This window comes from Paralichthys olivaceus, chromosome 17, assembly GCF_024713975.1.
Source record: "Paralichthys olivaceus isolate ysfri-2021 chromosome 17, ASM2471397v2, whole genome shotgun sequence".
Classification (NCBI taxonomy): domain Eukaryota; kingdom Metazoa; phylum Chordata; class Actinopteri; order Pleuronectiformes; family Paralichthyidae; genus Paralichthys; species Paralichthys olivaceus.
The window spans coordinates 1,568,763-1,593,235 of NC_091109.1; the positions used below are offsets into that span (position 1 = coordinate 1,568,763).

A 24,473-nucleotide genomic window follows, 5' to 3' on the forward strand; every position below is an offset into this window, starting at 1 on the left:
AAGTAAAGTTTTGGTACAAAATCCTAGAATGTGATATATATGTACAGTATATATAGAATATATGTTGTTTTTGTGATGCTTTTATTAATGTATTTGCATTTAACAGGCATTTATTGTTCAGTCGATGAAATTACATAGTTTTATTTGTTGATATATTTTGTATCTAAAATGTTAAAGAAACTCAAAATGGAGACAAACAAGTAAACTACAAGTAAAGCTCTATTGAGTAAAAACTGTAACTAAGAATTATTGGACAAGTAAGAATATTATAGTCATAAAGTACTTTTACTGTCTTAAAATACGACGCCACTTAGTTTTAGTCCAAAGTATTTAGAGAAAGAAAGAGATGAAGACCAAGAAAAAAAATCACAAGAAAGACAAGTGAAAGAATGAAAGAGAGAAAGAGAAAAATCAAAAGACAGAAAGAAAGAGGGAGGAGAGAAAAGAGAGGGAAGAAATCACAAGAAAGACAGAGAGAGGCAGACAGGAATGAAAAGAGAGAAAGAAAGAAAGAAACTGATCTTATTTCTAAAACTACATTGTTGGTTTGAGTGTGTTGCTGGAGCTGCTGCTACGTCACATCCGCTGTCTCCCTCCGGAAGTACAGTTAATTTTTATTCACAGGGAGAAAAAAACAGCTGTTGTTGGAGAAGAAAACACCTAAAGTGAGTTTCGTGGACGGGTTCGTGTCTCCATCTCCTCCCTGTCGTCAGTGTGGGAGTCGGGCTTGTGTAAAACCGCCGGCTCGGTTTGTCTGGCCGCGGTTTTCGCGGAGTTGAACCGCGAATCTCGCTTCGCTCATTTGTTGCGAGTTGGCTGCTGCTAGCTTTAGCTTCCCCTTCACTGTGCACTGCTCAGCTAGCACATTAGCCCCTCGGCTAGTTAACTAACCCGTTTGCGTCTGTGTGCGAAGCTTCTGCTGACTCCAGCCTGTGTGCAAGAGCCGGAGGAGCAGCGGGATTATTCACACAGAGGCTGGATGAGTGAGTGAATGTGGATCGTACATTGTGTGACCCGCTGGCCTCCGAGTTTAACTACGATTTATCACTGTTTACGTCCAGCGTTAGCCTGCCATGTTCCTCTGGAGGTAAACCAGGGGACTGTGGATGCATCTGGATGATGATCACAGGTCGCAATATTAAAATGCATGTGTACTTTTGAAGAATAAATTTAGAATTAATCTGCATGTTGCAAACTTGGACTTATTGTGATTGCTTTACCTTATCTAATATTTTGTCCTGACAGAATGCCGGCCCCAAAGAGAGGACCATCTCCTCATGAACCGCAGCCCAAGTTGAGGAAGTTGGAAGAGGATGGGGAGGCTCTGCCATCCAAAGCTGCACCAGCCACCATTAATAGAGCTCTTAAAACGGGAAATACGCTAGAAAAGTCAGCAGCCCCCCGGACTAAGAAAAAACTGTCTACTTCAGAGGAAGAGGGAGATAAGTCATCAAAACAGAGTTCCCCTCCGATGGATCCCAGCAAAACCATTTCTGACCCGCCTGTCAAAAAAGCCAAGCTCCTGATCACCACAAGTGCCTCCTGCGGAGAAGCTCCGTCGCAGTTCTCCAAAGCCTCCCTGAAGCGAACAGCCTCCACAGACTCAGACGAGGAGCTGAGCAGCGATGGCAGTAAGGTCAACCTCTTCAGAGAGAGGGACGACGGCGAAAAGGCCCGCTGCATCAGACAATATTCAAACCGAGTCAAAGCAAAGCGCATGGCTGAGGAGACGTCTTCTGACCCGCAGGACACATGCCAGGGGTTGCAATCTGCACCTACAGTGCTTATACAGATGGACCACAGTTATGGTAGATACTCAGATTTGCCAAATACTCAAAGCACGGCTGAGGATAATCAGAATGCAACAAAAGAATCAGCAGAGGCTGCTGTTGAACCCGAGAGACATGTGCAGTTGGATAATGCGGCACAAACAGAGTCAAAGGAAACTTTTGTTTCTGTATCAGGTAATGCTAATGCTAGTATCAAACCTGACTGTGCAGTTGAAGGAAGTAAATGTGAGGAATTAAATGTAGAATTTCAAAAGCTCACAGATAAGGAAATACTACCGTCATCTAGAGAAGCACTAGACTCTGATACTCCAGCTGCATCTTGCATTACATCTGTGGCCAAGGAGAATGAGAAACAGGTTGTTGAGTCGACTAAAAGTAAAAAGGATGTAGATGATAAACTAGTAGCACTGTCAGGGGAAACACATTTTTCTGTTACTGGAGAGATTAATCCAAGCTGTGAAGGTGAAGACCAGGCAGATAAAAAGACTGACTCGGCATGCAGACCAGTAAGTGTGACAGATGTGAGCGGTGAAACTGAAACAAAGGAGACCACAGAGATAGTTTCTGATGGACTGAATATCAAATCTAAAACTGAGGAAGTGACTGAAGCAGCCAGCGTCTCTGCAGAGCATAGAGATGTAGATTCAGAAAACTCAAACTCTGCACCAGAAGAGATCCTAGTGGGAAATAGTAATCCAGAGAATCAAACAGACCTCAGTGTCAAAATTCAAGTTACTTTTAAGGAGGAATCAAAATCTGTCCACGTGCCGGACCAAGTGCCAGATAAAATTACCAATTCTTGTGATGGTGTAGACAAAGTTGTGAGAAAGTCCGAAGACAAGCTTAAAGAAAGTGAAAGAAAAGTAATTGAACTCCCGTCGACTCAGTTTGTTGATGGTCCTGGGTCTTTTGTTGAGGTACAGCTGAGTCATGACGTGACAGACAGGGTGAGTGACAGCTGTAGGGAAATATTGACACCTGATTGTGAGGCGACGCATGAGCAAAAACAAAGAGAGGTGTTCGCTGATGGTGTCACAGTCTCAAAGGGTGAGACAGACACGGACATGCAGACTAAAATAACATTAGAGGGGGCGTCTGACTCAGCTCTGAGAGTGGCTACACAAAACCAGGAATACCACAACGTTAATGACCATGCTACAGAGATACCTGCTGAAGGGAACGACTTCTCCGGTATGGAAAAAGACAAGGAGATGAACTTTGAGAGTGCCCCTGCACCTCAGTGTCAAATCAAAATGGATTTATCGGCTTCCGGAACATCAGAGATTTCTAATCCAGTGAAAACAATTGAAACCCAAAGCCAAAAAACGGTGGAAATACAGAATCAGGAAAAGCAAAAGAGCAAAGAATTTACTTCAGACGTTCATGGAGATACTGAAACTGAAAAAATGGCAAAAGAAGACGACAAGGGCTCTGCTAGAACCTCTGAGAGTCAAAACAAAATGGAAATGCATTCTGTAAGAACATCAAAGATTTCTAATCCAACATTGGCACTGGAAGTGAAACGGCAGGAGAGCCCAGGGGTGAGTGAACGCACCACAGACATGTCTGATAAAGTACATTCACATCCATTTTCAAATAGTCAGAGCTCAGAGGATGATGACAGGGTTGATGCTGAATGTGTTGCTGCACCAGAGAATCAAACAGAAGTGCAAATTCAGACAGAGGAGCTTTCTGACCCAGCATCTACAGTGCAAATACAAAACCAGCCAAGTCAGAAGTTCGGTGAACCCACCACAGACGTGAATCATACATTTCACGAGAAGCTGAAGGTTGAAAATTCTCAGTTTGTTGAAAATGAAAACTGGACAGACTTTGAACCTGTGGCTGCATCAGAGAGTCAAATTGAAATGGAAATCCAGACGACATCAGAGATTTCTGACTCTGCCCCTTCAGTGGAAATACAAAAAACAATTTCAACATCAGAGGAGAAATCTAACTCATCACCTGCAGTGGAAATTAAAAGCCATGAAGTCAGTGCTTCAGACGAATCTACAGAGGTTCATGAAAACCTGATGATTGAAAATCATCAACACATCACAAAAGAGGATGAGATGAACTTTGAATCTGTGGCTGCACCAGATAATCAAATCAGACCGGTAATACAGTCGACATCAACGTCTGAGATTTTAAACCCAGCCTCTTTAGAAGTAAGAGAAATTCCAAAAAGCCAAAATGAAGTGGATATGGAGACAATTGCAAGATCGGAGATTTGTAACACATCACCTGCAGTAGGAATTCAAGACCAGAAGATTGACGTATCTGGAGAATGGGAGACTGCACCAGAGAATCAAGTCAAAATGGAAACGCAGGTTACCTCAACCTCAGAGATTTCTATTCCAGCACCTAAAGTAGAAAATATAAATCCGGAAAGCCAAGAAGTGTCTGGACCTGCAAGAGACACATCTGAAAGGATTCAAGGTCTAAAGATTCCCCAAAACAAGTGTAGTGAAAACCAGAACAAGGTTATTGAAGCGTACGTCAGAGCTACTGAGGACCCGAAAGAAACTGAAATTCAGATATCAGCAGCACCAGAGGAGATATCTACTCCAACAACTGCAGCACAGACACAAAATCAGGAGGTCAGTGAACTTGCCACAGACATTGAAGATGCTATCACTGCTTGGGCTGAGTGTAAGGAAAACAAGGAAGAGGTAATCAATGTGTGTGTTAGTGCTGCTAAGAATAAAAGGGAAATGGATGCAGAAGCAACAGCAACACCAGAGGATGTTTCTGATTCAGGATCTATCTACCGGGAAAGCCAGGAGGTCAGTGAATTAATCACAGACACTGTCGTTCAGAAAGAGACTGCAAGTTGTTGGAATAAAGAAAATAAAGACAAGATAACTTCTCAGTCTGTTTATGCTCCAGAAGTTCAGACAAAGATGGAAACGACTGCAGCGCCTGAAGATATTTCTGTTCCGGCACCTGTAGCAGAGCAGCAGGACTTTAGGCCGGAGGAAGCCACTGAACACACTGCAGACTTATCAAGCACAATTCACCAACCTCCTCCTGTGACTAATTTGGAAAATAAAGAAAATGTGCCTGGGATGGAGTCTAGTGCTGAAGTCGTCCAAAAGGAGATGGATGTAATAAATGGATCAATGGAAACTGCAGATTCTGCCTTACAAGAGGAAATGGGGAGGCAAATGATTAATGAGGCCAAAGGCGAGGCTGCAGTAATTCCTTGTGATAAGGCTGACAAAACAGTAAATAGTATTGAAGGACAGGGCGAAGGAACTGGGAGTAATGAAGTAATTGTTTTTGTTTGTGAGCAGCCACACGACGTTGATGTTGTAATTGAGGCATCAGAAGAGCAGGTCAAGACTTTTAATCAGCCGGAGGTTCAGGCTCAGGAAAACCAGATAGTGTACGAACCCATCAGCAGTCCAGAAAGTAATGACGAGAGAGAGACATCTACAGCTTCAGAGAGGCATCATGGTGTGTCTTTACTGGATATACAGAACACAGAGACCCAGCAAATCACTGCAGATGCATCGACTAGTGAAGAAAACAAAATCTGTGACCCACAAGTGGAAGCTGAAGAAAATGTTACAGAACAAATGTGCGTATTTGGCAGTCAAGCAGCAGCAGCAGCAGTGGATATGGAAGTACAAAGCGTGAGTGCGTCAGAAACTTCTCTAATTGCACAGTTGGAGCCGAGTGATGTGGATGTGAGACAAGTTGCAGTGATAAGCTCAAGCGATGATATCAGCACGCCAGATGGCCAGTCAGAAGATGCAGCACAAAAAAGTGTCTTTTCAGAGTGCATCAGTGCCTCTGAGTTTTCAGACCAGGTGCAGGAGGATGCTAGATTTGAGGAGGCTGAAGATGTCACAGTGACAACGACTACAGCCTCCACTGAAACTGAGGTACCAGATAGTACATCTGAGGAGTATGTGATCTTAGAGCCAGTACCAGAGAGTGAAATTCCCTTTGATATTGTCACCCAGGCGGTGGCTGAATCAGGTTTGACCTCCTCGCTTTCAGAAGAGGTGAATCCAGACAGTGTATTAGTGGGTAAAGAGGAAAATCTTTTAAATAGTTCCCAGCAACCCAATGATAACAGTTCTGACCCTTCCCAGCAGCCATCATGTGACCTGATGGATGTTAGTACCTCAGAGACAGACATGGTGAACTCTCATGCTCAACGCACTAATGAAGACGGTGATGCTGTGGTAATAGAGAACGCCGATGGTAATTTGGATCTACAAGAAGTGCAGATTCTAGAGGATATAGAGATCGGTCGTGAGATTGTGGTAGCAGAGGAAGAGAATGAGGAAGACAGTGACATCACAATAATAGAAAAACCCCAGGCAACACCTCAGGCTGTCCCTCCTAAACAGGCCGATGAAAAGGTTAATGAGAAAAACAAAGAAGACGGGTCCAACCTAAAGCAAAACAACTCAGCTGGTGAGAAGGTCGAAGAGGATAAAATGGCACAGGAGGAAGAAAAACCCAAGAAGCAAGAAATGAATACACAAGCCAGAACCAAAGCTCGCCTGGCGGCTTTGGCTGAGCAAAAGGCGGCAGCGTCGAAGAGAGCGGCAAACAGACAACAGCTCAACCTCTTAGCTCTATGTCACGAAATAGCAGAGGACATCGCCACAGACAGCATGCTACTGAAGAGGATTGAGGAGGAAAAACAAGCTGCAGCGGCAGCAGCCGCCAAGGCTGAAGCCACCAAGAAGGAAAGTCCATCAGTTAATACGCAGAGTCCAGATACGATTAATGTTGCAACTCCTGCCGGACCAGAAGCATGCTCAGCTTCGGCAACCCCTGCTGCAGAGGCACCTGAACCTCAGCCCTCAACACCTGACTCAGCTGAGGCCAAGCCTGCAGCAGAGCCTCAGAAGAGACGCTTCTTCATCACACAAATATCAGTACCACTGAAAGCCCACGAGAAAAAGAAGCTAACGAGATATCAAAGACTGAGACAGGTGGAACTGCAGAGAGAAAAGATGTCCTGGGCTCGCGTCAAGAAACTGAAGTCTGACCAGGCGAACCAGATGTTTTCAGACATGGATTGGCAAGCACCCCTCTCTGTCACCTCTCCATTTCCAAAGTTTCCTGTGACCACGACTCCTCCACCTGCAGCCAGTCCATCAAAAACAGCTCCCACAAGTCCCGCCACAACAAGCAAACCTTCTACACCCAAGGCAGAAGTGCCCAAGGTGGAGACTCCTAAAGTGGAACCCATCAAAACAGAACCCACAAAGACAGAAACCCCCAAATCTGCACCCACTAAGGCAGAAACATCCAAAACTGCTCCCACTAAAATTGAACCTACTAAACCTGAGGCCTCTAAAGCTGAACCTCCTATTAATGAAACCCGTAGAGTTACAAGGCAAAGAAAGGCTCAAGCTTCTGAAATGACTCCTGCTCCAGGGCCGGCCCCTAAAGTGACAAGATCTGCAGGGAAGAGGAGCCTCCCAGCAGTACCTCCTCCCATGCCCAACGGACTTAATTCTCAAAAATCGAAGCCTGAGGTTGAGTACAAGCCATACAGACCCCGGCCCAAGTATTCTTTTGATGACTTTGAATTAGATGATGACCCATTACCAGTAGCTCCGACAAAGACCAATCCCGCACTGAGGCCCTTACAACAAACACGACCCAGTCTTCCGTCAAACACTGCAGCTCAATCTAAATCTGCAGTTCAGTCAAAGCCCACAGTTTCATCACAATCTGCCAACCAGGTTAAACTCAAAGCTCAAACCGCACCTGCTGCACAGATCTCAGGTCAGTCAAAGCCCAGTGTTGCAGCTGCATCTCATTTAAAACCTGCCACTTCTACCACTCCACAATCAAAACCTGCTGCTGCAAGAACCCCCCAGTCGAAGGCCACATCTGCAGCTACAACAGATTCATCAAAAGCTGTTTCCTTCACCAAAGCTCAATTGAAGTCTCCTGTCACGACGACCCCACAGTCAAATGCAGCTGCTTCCTCTCAGTTAAAGTCCACTGCTGGTGGAAGTGCAGCTCAGTTAAAGCCGTCAACTTCGACTACGTTTCAACCTGCTGTTCCGACCACATCTGAGACCAAACCTGATGTTTCTAAGACTGATGCTGCTTCAACGTCTCAGGAAACCTCAAATCCAGCATCATCAGAAGATGGCAAATGCAAGGTAAGTGATCTATTCTGCTGTATGTGTAACACTAACCATATTTGAATTTACTGTACAGTACAGATGTCACGTACCAGTTCTCTCTTCTTTTTACTCAGGATACAGCTGATTCACTTTCCTCAATTCCCACCTCCTCCTCTGAGGAGAGCCAGAAAGTGTCTGATGGAACACAACAGTGTGAACAGAAGCCCGAGGGTATGTATTTATTTGCAGGCCACATGATTTATTTCAACTTATGTCATGTTGTTGTCTCATTGCTAAACGCAGCACTGACTCAGCTGTGGGGATTATCTTCTGAAGTATTTATTATTTGAGCCGTTATCACTGGATTATTAAGACTGATGTGTTAAGCTTGTTTTTTAAAAAACTGCTCCAGCGTTTAGAAGAAGAAGATTTACTTTTATCGTCACGTTAACACTACATTGTACTTGTGTAAAAATGTTACCTTTTCCTTCAGTCACTGACGCTGATCCTTCTCCAGAGAATAAGGCAGAAACATCCAGGACGACAGAGAAGGCTTCGGAAGAACCTTGTCACGAGTGAGAAGTTTCTCTTAAATCATCGGATGTGTTGTTTTTTACTCGTAGCAATAGAAACTTGAAGTAATGTGAGGTGTGTTTGTATTTCAGCAGAGTTATGAAGCAACAAGATGGTGGGACTCCCCTCTCTGATGCTTGTCTGCAAAGAGAAGTCAAGAAACTGAAAGAGGCAGACAAAGATGGCACCCAGACTGTGATTGTTAGTGGCTTTATTCATTTATTTTGTCATCAAGTGACGAGTGGTCATCCTCTGCATGAATATAGAAAACATGTGATATCAATTAACGATTTAATGTATTCTTGATATTGTAATTAGATTCAATGAGTGATCTGTTGTTTCCTTGTCTGGCAGGATGCCGGACAGAAGCACTTTGGAGCAGTGGCCTGCAGTGTGTGTGGGATGCTCTACTCTGCTGCCAACCCAGAGGATGAATCTCAGCATTTACTCTTCCACAATCAGTTCATCAGCGCTGTCAAATATGTGGTGAGAGCAAGTTTCCTTAAATCACACGTCCGTCTTTTCTACTGGCTTCAGTGTTGACTCAAACACCAGTGTAACCACACACCATTCTGCACTTCACAGCTTCACATACTTCATTTCACATGTGAAGTTAAATCGTGTCTCGAGTAACCACTTGTGATCAGCTTTCACTTTGCTGCTTTATATGAGCATGTACATCATTACTGTTTTCAAAGACCAGATGAAGTATTGTTTCTAACCAGCAGCAGGCAGACCTTCACTTCCTCCTCGGTGTCTTCCAGAAATTAAAACAAAAACGAAGCTGACAGGGTCTATCTCTTGGTGTGTTCCAGGCAAAGCAAAGTGCCTGAGACTATTTACAATAAATCAGTGAAACGTTAGCTGAACCAATTGACACAAATCAAAACATATGAAACAAATTTACAGTATAAGATGTATGTATCTAATAATACTTACTTAATGCTCAGGTAGTTAGTGTATGATGCAAAAACAAAATGTGAATGCCTCAGTGGATCAATAAAGATATTTTCATTTAACAGCTTATCTGATTTTTCAGGGATGGAAAAAAGAGAGGATTCTGGGAGAGTATCCTGATGGCAAGATCATTCTCGTCCTGCCAGATGATCCTAAATATGCCCTGAAGAAGGTTTGTTCTCAAAGAAGAGCCTTTTATGTGGTTGTCAGTGTTGTGGGTGGGTGTATGTAGCTCAGTAGAAAAATGTCTTGTATATGCAGTAGACTGTTTCAGTTTCCTTTGGATAAATTGTTATGTTACACCAGCTTGAGTTCATTATCTTGTGTGAAATAAATAGGATAGAAACTGCTTCGTATTTCCTCATTAAACAGCAGTGGTTTGTTCCTCAGGTCGAGGAGATCAGGGAGATGGTGGACAATGACCTCGGCTTCCAGCAGGTGGAGACCAAGTGCCCCTCTCAGACCAAAACCTTCCTCTTTATTTCCAATGACAAGAAGGTGACTGGATGCCTCATAGCAGAGCACATACAAGAGGTGAGACTTTGTCTTTTAAGGTTTACTCATCATGGTAGAAATAATATGACATGGACTGACTGAGATATTAGTTCTAGAGCCTGCTGGTATGGTAAAAAAAAAAGAAGATAATAATTTCTGAAAGACTTATATCAGCCAATTTTTCTGGGCCAGCCGATAAATCATCATCATAGAAAACTGAGCATCATCCATGGTTGGGTCTGTGATTTCAGGGGTACCGGGTGATCGAGGAGCCCGTCCCGGAGGGTTCAGAGGGAGAGAAGGTGATGTTTGAACGTCAGAGAGCTTGGTGTTGCTCCACCACGCCAGAGCCGGCGATCTGTGGCATCAGCCGCATCTGGGTCGTCAACATGATGAGACGCCTGGGCATCGCTTCACGTATGCTGGAGTGTCTGAGGTCAGTGAGTCCACACGCTGCAAAGGTTTGATCTGGAATCTACTGAAAACAAGTTAAACAAAATAAATGCTTCCTGTTTTGTTTTTCTGCACAGGAACAACTTCATATTCGGTTCCTACCTGCGCAAAGATGAGATCGCTTTCTCCGACCCCACCCCTGATGGAAAACTCTTTGCCACAAATTATTTTGGCACTTCTCAGTTTTTGGTTTATAACTTTGTGAGTGGACAACACTCGCCCAAACCCAAAACTGACACAGTATGACCGTCTCCAGGAAAGGTAACAATGGATTTAACAGAGGCGCGCGCAGTGTCTGACGCCATCTTTATTTGCATAACGAAATAAAAACTGTAAATTACTCCTTGGAGAGGCTACACATTGGTTCAAATCTCAGGATGATAACAACACGGAGTTGTTGAAAAACGTTATTAATCCTCCCTTTAATCCCTCCCTGCATAGTATTTTGAAAGAAAGAGTATTTTCTTTATACATTTTTAAGCAAACAATTGGTTTTATTAAAAGAGTTTACATGCATGATCTGACAGCAATAGAAAACAAAAAGCATTTCATCATTTGCTTTCTTCTTCTTTCATCCCAGAGAGACATGAGAAGCATCGCATCATTTGACTGCATTAAATAAATGGTTGATTTAGATTTTTTCCTCATTCTGTTGTCATGTGTTTTTACACCTGGGGTAATCTGTGCACGGAGGATTTTATTAACGTTCAACACGTAATGATGCTGCCTTTGTCTCAAGTATAAACATCCATGAATTTTAAAGGTCACAACTGCACACTTCCACATGCGTCTCTTCACGTTCACACTCGTGTTTTCTTGTAACATTTCAAACTAATCATCTAAAACCAGGTGATTTTAATCATCGAGACTCATTTCAACAATCTGATGGAAGAGATGTGGGTTAGAACTGTAGCTTGGGCATTAAATAAACCTGCTCCAATTTTCTTAGATCACCTCGCCTGAACTGTTTCTGAGCTGAGCCATATACTGTACACATACATTTAGCAGGGCATTGTAGCCTGTACTGTACGAGTGACGTTTTTTTATTTCATCAAGGCCGTCTATTGCTTTGTTTGTGCCTGAATGAAAAACGTGTGACTTAATGATGTTGATTTATAATTCTTTCTTTTTTTCTTTTTAAGCCATATGTTCCTCTAAACAGCATTTGGTGTTTTATTGAGTAAGTGTAGAATATCATCCTCCTATTCCTTAGTAAAAACAAATATGTATATCAAATTATCATGTAGATTTATGCATACTCTAATAAAAAATATAATGGAAGATGATGCAAGAATCAGGCTTTAAATGGTATTTTAGTGCTGGTACATGTCACCCAGGTTTATGATTGAGAACATTTGCTCAGTGATCGACACGATGGATTAAGTTCAGACTCTAATCACAGATTTACAGTATCATTGTAATACATCCCTTATTTTCTTCCTCCTTGTTTAAACAGTTGCTTTTAGACAGACGTGTCGTGTAAAAGAAAAAGAAATTTGATTTATACGAAGCTGTTATGTAAATATTTATTTAAATAATAAACTGTTTAAAATGTTGTTGCTCAGTTATTCTGTCTGGAAGAAAACAACAGGGGAGTTTGTGGTTGTGTAACATTTTAACTTTTTCATTAACCTCGGCCAAGCGTGCTGTGTTTTCATCTGCATGTTTGTTTATCTGTTATTTAGCAGCATTACACAAAAACTACCAAATTTATTACTGCGAAACTTGGTGGGAAATCAGGTTTATTTAGCAATGTTATGCTGATCCAAATGTCGTGAATTCTAAATGTGCTTTAGCGGAGGTATGTGCTCTACTGTTCTAGTAGAACATTGACCAGCACCACCTAGCGGTCATTGTTGCAGTAAACATTTTTGTGTCAGTGACATATATTACCAAAATGATTTTAAAGAAATAAAGATATAGAATTATACTACAACAAACCTTACATCTAGGGCCACATTACGGCTTTGAGCTACACATTGGTGGTAGATACAGGTTTTTACTCTTATTTGTTAATATATTAATAAAATTGATATTTAGATCAACACAAAATACTAACTCGTTAAATATGTCAGAATTTTGTCATCAAGATTCATACACAATATACTAAGGAACCATGAAATACATTTTTTTACAGTGATCAAGAAAGGGAAAAATATTTCCATCAATATTTCCCTGACCCTATATATCAATGCATCCCTCTTGTCAAACATGATGCTGGCCGAATTTATCATCATTTCCAGAATTTCAAATGCTTAAGAAATGTAAATTGCAGTCCTCAAGACACTATGTTGATATTTGAGATGAGAGAAGTGTAAATTGTGTAATTGTCATGTTTGCTCTTTGTAGTTGCAGATGTAAACACTCCCCTCTTAGCGCATTCCTCGACACTCCTGTCACAACACGGGCTGGCTCGATGGCAACTTCTGAGAAACAAAACAACCTTAGAACAACATGGATACTTCCTCAGGCAGAGAGTGAGAAAACAGAGGTCCCCTCGCTCGTCCTCAGAGACCTGATACTGATCGGCCGCAGAAAACAAGCGAGCCGAGCTTCCCTGAGGTATCTTTAACACCCTGCTCACCTTGGCCTTTCGACTGCTGCTCACACCAGGATCATCTGATCTGATGGTTTGGACTGAATTAAATCCAGGAAAAGGTCATTGCGAAGAAAAAGGGAAAGTCCAACATTTGTAAATACACACTTTTATTCTTACATGTGAATTTAAAGAGACAAAATTGTCACAGCTGCCACATTGTAAACAATAAAACCTTTATCCTATAAAATTGATTTTATTGTGAGTTTGTGATACGCTATGGTTACTTAGTGAAAATAATTAAATATCTTCTTTACACTTTACACCAACCGATATACAAAAGGATGTTAAAATACTTACTAAGAGTTTCTATAATTGTCACACCGGCTCTTTCCATTTCAGTTCCTTTTTTAAACCGTAAGGAAAATGTCACCATTTTGCACTGAACCTGATCTGTGACCACTGACTGACCCGCTCCCTGTGTGCGGTGGGGATTGGCCTTGTTGCCTGACATCTGCGGTGACTTGATCTGTTTTAATAGTTTTACAACAAGATTATGGTAATGCTCTGGGTGTTTGTTCTGGTGACAGGCGACCTATAAGAAGGTAAGAGCTGCTCTGGAGTGTGCATGGCAAATACACAATCATGGTGGTACCACAAAAAAAACGAAACATCTGACTATTTTTACACTGATCTCAGAGCATGAACTGACAAGTCACAAGCTCTCAACATAAACGGTCACGTATGAATAAAACTTAATCCATTGGCTCGTGTGTGTATGATGCATTGTGTGGTTAGCTGTGTTGACATATGATCGTGTATTACGCCAAGGTTATGGCAACATCAAACGGTAGGCACCAAAAATATATATACATATACTGTAGCCTAACAATGTACACTTCACTTTGACCTTTTTTTTTTGTCTGTCCTTGTTGTTTGTCTGATTTCTGTTTCTGCGATATGTCTTTACAGGATGGGACAGTGTTCACCACAAAAATTATACAGCAAGTCCAACACATCAGGCTCCTGAAGCCTCCTGTCCATGACACCTTGACCTCTCCGAGGCTGCACCACTACAACCTCCCCGTCTGATGGAACCTCTGTCAGTGGGTGAACTTTGTTGTCCATCATTCTAAAGTCTGTAACACCGCCAGCGGGAAGGATGCCGTTCCTCTCTCCCCATGTTTTGGCGTCCTCTGAGGTGTCTTTTGCGATGGCCTCACTGCTCACACTGCTCTTACTCGCCGGCCTAATGTCGTCCTGACAAGCATCTGAGTCGCTGGCGTGCGGCAGAGAAAAGTAGGTGCACTTTCTTGACAGTGACTTTGTCTTGTCCTCCAGTTCGGACGTCGTGCTGTAGAATGAGTTTGGGGCGTTCTGTTCTGTGTCCTCACACATTTCCTCGCCCGGAGGACTGTTGGTGAGTGTTTTGTTTATGGCCACTGGTTCTGAAACAGATTTTCGGATCGGTGTGTTCTCTCTGAGGAGCCATCGTCCATTATCAATGGGAACACTGTCTCCAGGCCCAACTTGTGCATTGAAAGCAATGCATCTCGTCGCCTCTGTTAAGGAGTCCAGGGCGTTGGTGGAATTGAAATAAGACAACTCAGTCGTTGCTTTGGTCCGTGCTGAGTGGAAGGGGGAGAAAATGCTGGAAAGCTCTTTCTTTTTCTGTTTTGGGGCAGATGGGGGTCTTTCGCTTGCCTTCTCATCAGGATCTTTTTTGCCATAAAGCCTTTCGATTGTTCTCCTGACAAAGCCTTTCGTGATTGATTTCCGTGCTGAGTCATCTTCACCACCGGACATCTCGTTTGAAGTCTGAGATTGATAGCCACCGCTCGCTGATGTGTCTGCTCTTAGCTCGGACAGCTCTGAAGCGTTTGGGCTTTGAAAACGTTGGTGTCTTTGCCGATTGTCCGTGGCACTTTTTGCTAAGAACATTTCCCTGATGTATCTGACCCGGTTGCCCTCAGGCTCCGTGGTTATGACGCCACCGGAATCGTAGCTGAAAGACAAAGACGACTGAGGGGCTGATCTGGTGAAGGGAGATTCAGAGGCTGAATCTTCACTGTCTGACTCCAGGTGGACATTTCTTTGAGGAGCACGTTTGAGAGCAGGACTCTCTGCGACATTTTTCCTCTTCTGTGCATCTGCAACTTGCTTTTCCAGGAGGTTTATCCTCTCTGCAATGGACTGGGAAATGATTTCCTCAGACTGTAGTTTGACTTTTTCCACAACCTTTTTATCCATTGCTACAGGAGTTTCCAGACGTTCTTCCTTCTCTGAGCTGGACTCTTTCTCACAGAAGCTTATTTCCTCTTCAATTGAGCTCCTGATTTGCTCCATCTCTACTTGCTCTTCACAGCTGCCGTGCTCATCTGCACTAAATCTCTCACGCTCGGCTAAACTGTCAGAGTTTAACAAGCTGCTGTCGTCTTTTTTGGGGTCCTCATCCTCTGAGCTAATCTCCTTCGCTTCCCTTATCAAAGCCTGTAGCTTGTTACATCTAACTTCCTCAGGATCTGGCAGATCATTAAATTGATCCTCCTCGCCAATGCTCTCCTTCTCTTCCTCAATTCCAGACAAACTTTCCTCACTTCTAACCTTTAATTCGTTGCGTTCAAACTCCAGCTGCTCTTCATCTGATGTCGTTGGCTCGTCTGCATCTGAGTTACCTATACTTTCGTCAACACTGACTTTAAGTCTCTGACGGGGGTTTTGAATCTGTGGTTCCTCTGGTTGTTCTTCCTCTGACAACCTCTGGTTTTGACTATCTGGACTGGAGACGCTCTCCTTCCTAGCATTCAGCTCTACGTAGTAATTAGAGCTCTGTTGCTTTTGCTCTTCTGAGCGACTATGATCTTCACCTGCATCTGAGCTACATAAACTTTGCTTACGCCTCTCTCCATCTTTACTGGCACTTGAAATGTTCCGCCCTTCCTCATCTGCACCTGAAACTTCATCAGTAATGTGCCCACTCTCTGCGATACTCATGCTCCCCTCACTTTGCACGTGCAGCTTCCTACACTCTATAACTCTGTTCATGTTTGCCGTTTCCTGACTTACTTTGTCTTCATTGTGAATGCGATGCTGCGTTTTCTCAGTGACCTGCTTATCTTTTACTTCAGCTGGTGGTTTATGTTTCAGTGTCTCTGTTCTCAGAGGGATATTGTGCATGTCAGATTGTTTTGGCTCATTAACGATTGCGAATTTCTTAATCATGGAACTCACGTCCACATTAGTTTTATTGTCTTCAGTCACAATCCCGACAGTCATGACATCTTCTCTGGAGCAGTGAGATATTTTAGAATCTCTGTTTTCTTTTTGTGACAGTTCATCTTTTTCTATGAACCTGGTCGACATATTTTCTTTATCAACATTTTCGGAAAGAGACATTAATTCCTCCTTGAGCTTCTTAGGTATGTCGAAGTTGTCTATGATCCGATCGATGACCTTTTCTTCTATGCTATAGTCATTTTTAGCCTTGTTTACTATGAGCTCTTGAGAATCATTTGGAGTCAAGCTGCAACTCTTGCATTTGTCGCTGAGTTCCTGAAAGCCCCTCCAGCTTTGCAGGAGCTGCTTCGAGGTTGACCTCTGCAGATTGCACAAACTAGCCTCTAACTTTTGGGAATCCTTGATATTGGCAATCTCTCTGAGGGACTCGATCATTTTTAAAGCCTCGGCACAGCTGACGTTTGCATTCAGCCTGTCCCTGTCAGAGTTATTTATTCCTTCATTTAGGGTCATGACAGACAGGAAAGCAAGGAGAGCTTTGGATGAGGAGCCAAACGTAGAAGCGACGTGAGAGGAGAAGTCGGGCAGGCTTTTGGACTTCACACTGGAGGGATGTTTGTTCTGTGTGATTTGTCTGATTGAATTTATTGAGCAGCAAATCTGCTCCAGCACAGGTTTCATGTTGGGTAGGTTTGCAGTATTTAATGGCAGCGACTGAGTTTGTGTAGCAGATTTCTCTTGATCTTTCTTTTTTCTATCATTTTGGTTTGTTTCCAACGTGGTTTGTGTTTTGTCCTGTTCAGCTGATGAGTTTATGGACTGCGGTGTTTGGTGGCGTTTTCTTCTGGATGACGTTTTCCTTTTTGTGTTATTTTCAGGATCTGATGAATAATCTGTGGAAAGGTTTCTGGAGAGCTTCTTTTTATTTGATTTATTTGTGACAGGTGGGGACACCATGTCCAGAGACTGAGAATATGGAGATGGCCTCTTTGGCATCTTGGCTTTGTGAAGCATCTTCCTTCTCTCAGTAGACGGGCTAGGAGGGGGGGCAGGTTCGCGTTTTGTGATATTTGGTGACATAGTTTTCTTCGAATGCTGCTCATGTGATGATAACTGTGGAGAGTCATTAGATGGGTCAAAAGATAATTTCTTGCTTTGGTATTTTCTATTTTGAGATGGGCTGGTTATTATTTTCACTTTTTTCACCAGTGGTTTAGGTGATGCTGCTTTTTCCTGAGCCGTCTTTGTCTGTTTTGTTTGTACGAATTGAGCATCACTTGGCGTCGGCGTCTCACTCAATGAAATGCTGTCTGATGACATTCTCTCTCTGGATGTTATACTTGTGGGAGATGCAGAAGTACAGAGCGATGGCCTGTTTTTCAGATCTAAGACGCTGTTTGATTTCTGGTGAGTCCCTGTTGAGCAGAGGCCATTTGGCAGCACACTACTGTCATCATCCCCCATGGTGTTGGATGCTGTTGTGTCCTCAGCACCTACAGTGTATTTGCTCAGAGAAGCTTTCCTGAGAGACATTTGCCTTTCAAGAGACATATTGCTGACCAGAGGGGCTCTTTTAATAGATGGCACTCTTGGTAATTCTCTCAGCATGGAATGAGTGTCGCTCTGAACTGTTTCCATTCTGCGGCCTGTGGGTGACGTGGCCTTGTCAGATGTAGGACTTATGGATAATGGATGATTATCTGACATTTGACTGCTCACTGATGAGAGTCGGTATAATGGGCTGCTGGCCACTGACGACAGATCCATCATGCAACATTCAGCGTTCAGCTCTTCTAACTCATCGGGCGGTGGTGGTGGTGGCAGTAACTCCATTGAGATTGTATTATAAGGTGTTGCTTTTTGCAAAGAGATTTTTATTGGACTTGGATTCTTTTCACAGCAGGTACCATTCAAGAGGGGTTTTCCTTCTGTGTTATTTTGGGCTACACTGGTGCAGTTCTCTGTGCTTGTAGTAGTGGAATTACAAGGAGCAATTTCCTCTCGCTGAGTCGCTGTTTTCTCCCCCGGTGAATTTGATAATTGGTTTTCAAAACACTTGACTCTCAGTTTGACGGGTGTTCTCAATGAATCAGATCTGAGGGTTTGACTTGGTTGTAGTTCAGATTTCTCAGAGTCCTGATTCCTGATATCTGCATCTGATTTTCTACCCTCCTCATCTGGGTAGGAAGTGGTGTTAATGTCAGCTTTCTCCAGCCATTTCTGTACATATTCATTTGTACCAGAGCTGGACAATGTTTTGCTATTGCTGATATCACAGGGTTTGTTTTCATTCTTTTTCTCCTTGTGCACTGATGTCTGCCGTGTTAGTGATCCCCTCGGTTGGCTCACTTCAATAGAAGAAATATCAAGCCTCCTTGCTTCTGAAGAAACTGTCTCACTCTGATTGTCTTTCGGGGGCGATTGTACATTTGGAATTTTTAGGTTCCATTTGATCGTGCCATCTGACGATTGTGAGCTTTTTGTTGTAACACTCCCATCCGCATTTTGCATTGGTCTCTTTTTAGGCTTTGACGTGTTTTTTGGTGATTTTGATTTATTCCCATAAATTCTCTTGATGTACCCAGCGCTGGAGAAAGTTTTCGACTTCACATGCTTCTCAGTTCCTCCTGCAGAATTCTGTTTTTGCCTTTTACCGGGTGTCAACAGCCGCCAAGCTCGTTTTTTGCGTGCTTTGGATTTCCTCTTCCCCTTATTGACTTCCTTTTGTTCATGCTTGTCTTTGCCTCTTGTTGACTTTGAGAACTGTTGCTTATTTGTTGCTTGAGTCGCAGCTGTCTTAAGTGATGACAAAGTAAAATCCGAAGTTGGAGACCTGTTCTCCGTCTTCCAGATGCTTATGGACTCAGATGCTGTCGAAGGTCTCCAGAACTCGGGTTCGAACTCATTATTGGAGGAGTACTCTCCTGTTTCTGAAGTCGCAGGCCTCCCATAAGGTGGAATATCATGTGCACAGATGTTTGCAAGGAAATTATCCTGACACATCTGCTGTTCATATATGTGCAAGACAGTTTCTGTGACCTCCTCACTGCTGGATTCAATCTGTAGGATCTCTGATGATTTGAATGAGGATATATTCCTGCTTTTTATGTTGCTGCAATCCACAGAGCAGAGTCTTCTCGGTTTGGGTACCGGTCTTGTGGTGCGCTGTTTGACCACACAATACTCCTCTGACATGGCTCCGTTCTCCATCTGTTCCTTGTAGGAGTAGGAACTAACCACGCCGTCCTGAATACCGGTCGCTGTCAGGGATTCGACACTCTCCACAGAGGCTTGTTTTTTTCTTATTTCCTTGTACCCTGGTGTAGGAGCTCTGGTAGGTGACACCATGGTTGTCTGTACTTTGGTGTTATCCTCTTTTTTACTGCTCCTATTGAAAGCTCCATTTCTTGGCGATCCTGGATCCCCATGGTTGTCTTTGGTTTTATCCTTGTTGATGCTGTCGATGGAGGAAGCTGGAGCTTCTAAACCCACTGGATATAATGCAGGCGAGCAGATCTCCTCCTCCGCCACAGGCTCCGGTAAACAGCTCACATTAAGCTCATTGGCAACATTTGAGCGTGAAAGAGTGGTCGTCCAATGGATGGTTTCCTCCTCCTTGAGTGTCAGGCGTACTTTCATCTCAACTGTCATGCTGCCATCCTGGTTCACCCGGAAAGACTTCTCGATGTCATCCTCAGCGGGTGGCAGGCAGCCCTGCCCCTCAGCTCCACCTGTTCCTGCTATGGACTCTAACTCCACTGAGTTTGTGGGGTTAGTGGGTAGGGGGCAATCATACGAACTCCCTGCCATGGAGTTATGGATCCGATTCACAATGTACCTCTCAGATGATAGAGAGAAATTCCTCGACTTTGAATTATGATATGAGCGGTACTTTTTTTTACCTTTTCAGTCATTCAAAAGAGTCAAGCAGATTAACAAGGGGGTAATGTTCAAAAGTGAAGTAGAAATGTCCAACGTTTTCAGGCGAGGGTGAAAGAGGTTAGGCCGGCAGTTTGAAGTGGATCCCCAGGAAGAACCGTGAAATAGGAAAAAAGACAGAGAAGGAAAAGTTAGAAAGAGAGAACAGCTATTCACAGCTCATGAAGAACAATAGCCGGCAGCCATGTAGACAGTGTATGTGGGTCATCTATGGTATTATGCATAATATCGGCGCCTCAGCACTTTCTCAATCGTCATCCCATGAGAGCAGGTAGATTACTGCAGACACTCTGTATGAAGGCCTACTGGACTAACGCACACACATAACAATATATTAAAAAGTTCATATTCTCATTTAACTTACGGTTTAAAGACTTTGATCTTCTCTGTCTCTTTCGGTTGTTAGAGAACTGTGTGGGAGCTGGTGATTTCTGGGAGGTGTAGTTTGCAGATTTGAAAGGTTCCCTGCCTGCAGCCACGACCGTCCCAGAGCACAATATCAAGCCTGGAAGACCGTCAACCTGCAACAAACATAAAATAAAATCTTAATTTGTCCCCTTTATTATGCAAAATGTATTAATCTATAACAGCTCTAAATTCGAATTCTAAATGTGCAGTGTATGTATTAAAAGTATAAATTAAATTAGCACAGATTCCCTGACCTAAAGCCTTGCACTGCAGTATCCCAGATTGCCTTTCTAGGTATTAGGTTGAGTTGCTAAAGAAGATTAACACTTTCTCTCCTCAGGTGATGGTTATTTACAAACCAGGTTTAAGTTGGGCCTTCATGGACCAATAATGAGGCCAGCAAATATCTAAAACATAAACATTTGAGTTGTATTTGAAGGTACACATTTTAATGAATGAAACTGGATTTTATCAGTGGATCAAATTGAAAAGTATATGGTAAAGTGGTCATGTGATTTAAGATGACAGATTAGACCTAGAATAACTTTGTTTCTGTTTGTGAATCCGTCAGATTTCTTTGATTTCTTCAGTGGTTAAACTTTATGCTGCTCTCGTCATAAGATGTCAGGCTTCGGTGCTTTTAACACTCACACGTCTGCCATCAGGTGTGTGAAGTTTCACCACGTGGAACTGCATCAGCTCTGAGATATATTCCAGGACGGACTCAAAATTAGCCGTAGTCCTCTTGTGAAGCACCACCAAGTGTTTTAACGTGGGGTCTCCGTTGTGAAAGACCAGCAGCTTCTTTGGAGTTCGCACAACCACCGGCTCCTGCCTGTGGGCGTTGCGGCCTGGAAAACTCCTGGCCTGCTGCACGGTCCTGCGACGGGAAGTAGCGGGCCTGGCATGGTACCATGGCGGCAGTTTCTTCCTGGCCAGTGCCAAGTTGATGGGTTTTACCTTCCGCCTGTCAGAGCAGATGTAGGACTTGCCATCCTCCAATTCATCCAGCGTGTAGATTGCATGAATCCCCCGAGGGGTGGTGATGTTTCTCACCCCAAATGGAAGGGGGACTTTTTTAGAGAGACTGTCCAGGAGTGCATCAAAGGTTTTGAAGGTACGGTTGTTGATGACCATGCGCAGTCCACTGAACTGAGGATCTCCGCTTTTGTAGAAGCAAACCCGCTTTGAAAGAATGGGGTCTTTGATGCGCGGATGGCGAGGGGTGCTGAGGGTGTGGCCACTCCCTGACGATTGGTCAGGGGGGATCCTCCGGAGTCCTGTCTGGTTCATCATTGAGATTTGCTGCAAGAAAGAAATGTAAAGAATTTGATAAATCGTAGAAATATGAAGGTTTCTTATGTTTTGGCTTCTTCGGGCTTCTCAGGTCTCATTCTGTTTGGTTGACGATTAAAAAGGTGAAGTTATGAGATTTTTAAATCCGTGGTAGAAAAACCCCTAAAGATTTCGGACGTTGCTTCAGCACATAAGATCTTATATATGTATGTGAAGAAAAGCTCTCAGTGACAAATAAGCATGTTATGCAAAGGTGTCGACACGTAAACAACATCAGCATCATGGAAACTTAGATAATTTATGATGTGTAAACAGCTTAAATGTCTTGCAGGCATATGTTGTTTACTTGGTTAGACTGCGGCCATCAGGCAACATGACCTGACTTCTGGAAAAGCTGCCACGTGAATAGCATCTTCAATTATTTGATTACCTGGGTTTTAACAACACTGAAACGCACATAACAAATGGTAAGGTGTCGGTTAATTCTCTTTTACCAGCTTCTACCTGGTATTTCTTTTAGCCTGAATGTCAGAAGATGAGAATGATTTAATAGCACATTCTAGTATTATCATTTTTGAAATATTAAATTCATCTAAAATTACGCAGCTCTTCAAAGCTGTATAGGATAAAACAAATCCTTTGGCGTATCACAGAACTTAATGAAGTCTCGTAAAACCTGAAACTTTAAGCTGAACCATTTCGAAATTATTAGCTTTCAAAAATAAGTACAGACCATTTTTGTTAAAACTTATTTTTTACCAAATGTGATAAGAAAATCATTGAGACATTTAACTTTGATAGATAAAAAATATCTAAAATGGATATTACAGCTATTAGAACAGCTGTAATATCCATTTTAGATATTTTTTATCGGGATCAGGTACTACTGTCAAAGTAGTATCATTTATTTGTCATATATAATATGAATATAATATATTACTATTTTGAAATTAAACTAATAATTATGTTTTTCCTATCCAGGAAAAAAATTTGTAATGAAATGAAAGTGAAATGTCTATTTGATATTTCTGAAGCTTCAACTGTAGCAAACATCACATTAAACCTGAAGGCTGTAAACAATGTAAAGAAAACTCTTTAGCAAACAAACACATACAGATATTCTTTAATTATGGACTTTTAAAACAAACGTACCTATTTTGTCATCGTGAAATTCCCAACTGTTTTGAAAGTATCCATGAAATGTTATTCCGTGCTCTACATCATGACTGCTGTTGAGCTAACTGCGCAGCAACTGTTTATTTCGGGAGACACCATCCTGGTTAATTTGCTTAATCTTTGCTCAAAGTTAATCTCCACTACAAGTGCAGTGCTTTGAAATCCTATTTACAAGGTGTGGAGCTGTGGAGCTGTGATAGCGGGAAGAAGAACTCGAGTAATGAACCTTTACGAACACATTTATTAAGAGTTCTCTCTGGAAACATAGAAAAAGGGCAGCAGCCTTTATTTTACTCAATCAATTTAAATTCAAGACAAAAAAAAAATCTCCCAAAATTCTAAACTTTTAAACAGGTAACTGTATTTTATCACTGTTGTTTTGCTTTTGTTTAACAGCACAATATTGTACCTGCAGTTCAGGTTATATGAGCTGATATGAGGAGAATGTTTTCTCCACCAGTGGCAGCAGATGGTAACTAGGTGTCCAGCTGTAATATTGGTGCCGGGTTGTAATCTCATTGAGAACCTCTTTGGATAATAAGGATTAAGGGACTCTCCGTGCTGGGACCCTTCAAGAAGAGAACTTGTTTGCAGTGAAATTCATTCACCTGCATCTAAATACAGACAAATCACATTTATTATAGTTAATAAGCTGTATTATAAATTTGTTTTTATTTTAAGATTCACCCTATGTGACCTGAGCACATACAGTACATGACAATAACATGTACAATTACTATAATAGCAAACAGAAGAAGAGAGCTTTTATAGGCCCTACAGAAATACACTGGTAATAGAATAGTTCTAGAAATACAATTAAGTTTAGACGGTTAGTCCAGTAGATTAGGTTGGACCGTATTACTGAGGGTACAAGCCGGTCATGTATACATGCTTAACCATGAACCATCAAGAGTTGCATAACAGTCACCAAAACTGGACCGAAGCGAGTCTATTTCTGTAGCGAGGGGGATTAGCTGACAAGCGATGACTTCGTTCCTCAGTAAACCTGGGGCCGCGCTGAAGGAATCACACAGGAGCGATCGGGTTTCTGCTCAGTATCAAAGGATAAAGCGGTGGCACTCGCACTGTGTTTGGTTTGCTGCAGTAAAAATATCTCAGGTGTGTGTACGATAAGGACGATATGTGCCGTAGGAAAGAATTCCTGCCGAGACCAGAGTGATTCAGGGATGCCATCGTCGGCTCCCGTGTGCCGAGCCCGTTGACCTCTTCCCAAAACAGAGGCGAGCACAAAAATGTGAAAAATCTGTCAAAGGAAGCTGAGGGAGGTGGGAGGGTGGGGGGTAGTGGACAATGGAGGAAGCCCTCAGTGTAAACAGGTAGGCCCGAAGCCTGCATGCCCCTCATTCCAGACCTCGGCCGCAGAGATAAGAGACAAGCAAATGTTGAAACTGAGCGGGGAGCGATAGAGCGGCGAGGATCTTGCCAAACCCTCAGTGAATCAGACTGAAAATAGGCCCAAGCCGAGGCTCGGTGCTCAAAGCA

General features: G+C 42.8%; 2 protein-coding genes across 7 annotated transcripts; one reads left to right on the forward strand and one right to left on the reverse strand.

Annotated features, from left to right (window-relative positions):
- The first annotated feature begins 523 nt into the window (after nucleotides 1-523).
- On the forward strand, nucleotides 524-11,934 carry LOC109629711 (streptococcal hemagglutinin-like). 6 transcript variants are annotated; one of them, XM_020087534.2, is made up of 10 exons: nucleotides 524-665; nucleotides 1,246-7,936; nucleotides 8,035-8,131; nucleotides 8,394-8,475; nucleotides 8,566-8,674; nucleotides 8,828-8,959; nucleotides 9,513-9,602; nucleotides 9,821-9,964; nucleotides 10,177-10,361; nucleotides 10,456-11,934. In XM_020087534.2, exons 2-10 carry the CDS (start codon nucleotides 1,247-1,249, stop codon nucleotides 10,622-10,624), a joined length of 7,698 nt encoding a protein of 2,565 aa, XP_019943093.2. In that variant the 5' UTR covers nucleotides 524-665; nucleotide 1,246; the 3' UTR covers nucleotides 10,625-11,934. The 6 variants fall into 6 exon arrangements, with proteins under 6 accessions (XP_019943093.2, XP_069368136.1, XP_069368137.1 ...); XM_069512035.1 differs by having other exon boundaries at nucleotides 8,569-8,674; XM_069512036.1 differs by having other exon boundaries at nucleotides 8,418-8,475.
- LOC109629561 (RP1 axonemal microtubule associated) lies at nucleotides 10,726-23,103 on the reverse strand. Its single transcript, XM_069512038.1, has 4 exons — nucleotides 22,947-23,103; nucleotides 21,150-21,803; nucleotides 20,455-20,611; nucleotides 10,726-20,053 (listed from the first exon to the last, which is right to left on the reverse strand). Exons 2-4 carry the CDS (start codon nucleotides 21,792-21,794, stop codon nucleotides 13,881-13,883), a joined length of 6,975 nt encoding a protein of 2,324 aa, XP_069368139.1. The 5' UTR covers nucleotides 21,795-21,803; nucleotides 22,947-23,103; the 3' UTR covers nucleotides 10,726-13,880.
- Between the last annotated feature and the right edge of the window lie 1,370 nt (nucleotides 23,104-24,473).

Coding starts and splice junctions, on each gene's coding strand:
- LOC109629711 (XM_020087531.2), top strand. CDS start 1,107: ATGCATCTGGATGATGATCACAG. Junction 1,130..1,245: donor CATCTGGATGATGATCACAG/GTCGCAATATTA, acceptor TTGTCCTGACAG/AATGCCGGCCCCAAAGAGAG. Junction 7,937..8,034: donor CAGAAGATGGCAAATGCAAG/GTAAGTGATCTA, acceptor CTTTTTACTCAG/GATACAGCTGATTCACTTTC.
- LOC109629561 (XM_069512038.1), bottom strand. CDS start 21,794: ATGATGAACCAGACAGGACTCCGGAGGATCCCCCCTGACCAATCGTCA. Junction 20,612..21,149: donor ACACACCTGATGGCAGACGT/GTGAGTGTTAAA, acceptor TGTTTGTTGCAG/GTTGACGGTCTTCCAGGCTT. Junction 20,054..20,454: donor AAGATCAAAGTCTTTAAACC/GTAAGTTAAATG, acceptor ATGACTGAAAAG/GTAAAAAAAAGTACCGCTCA.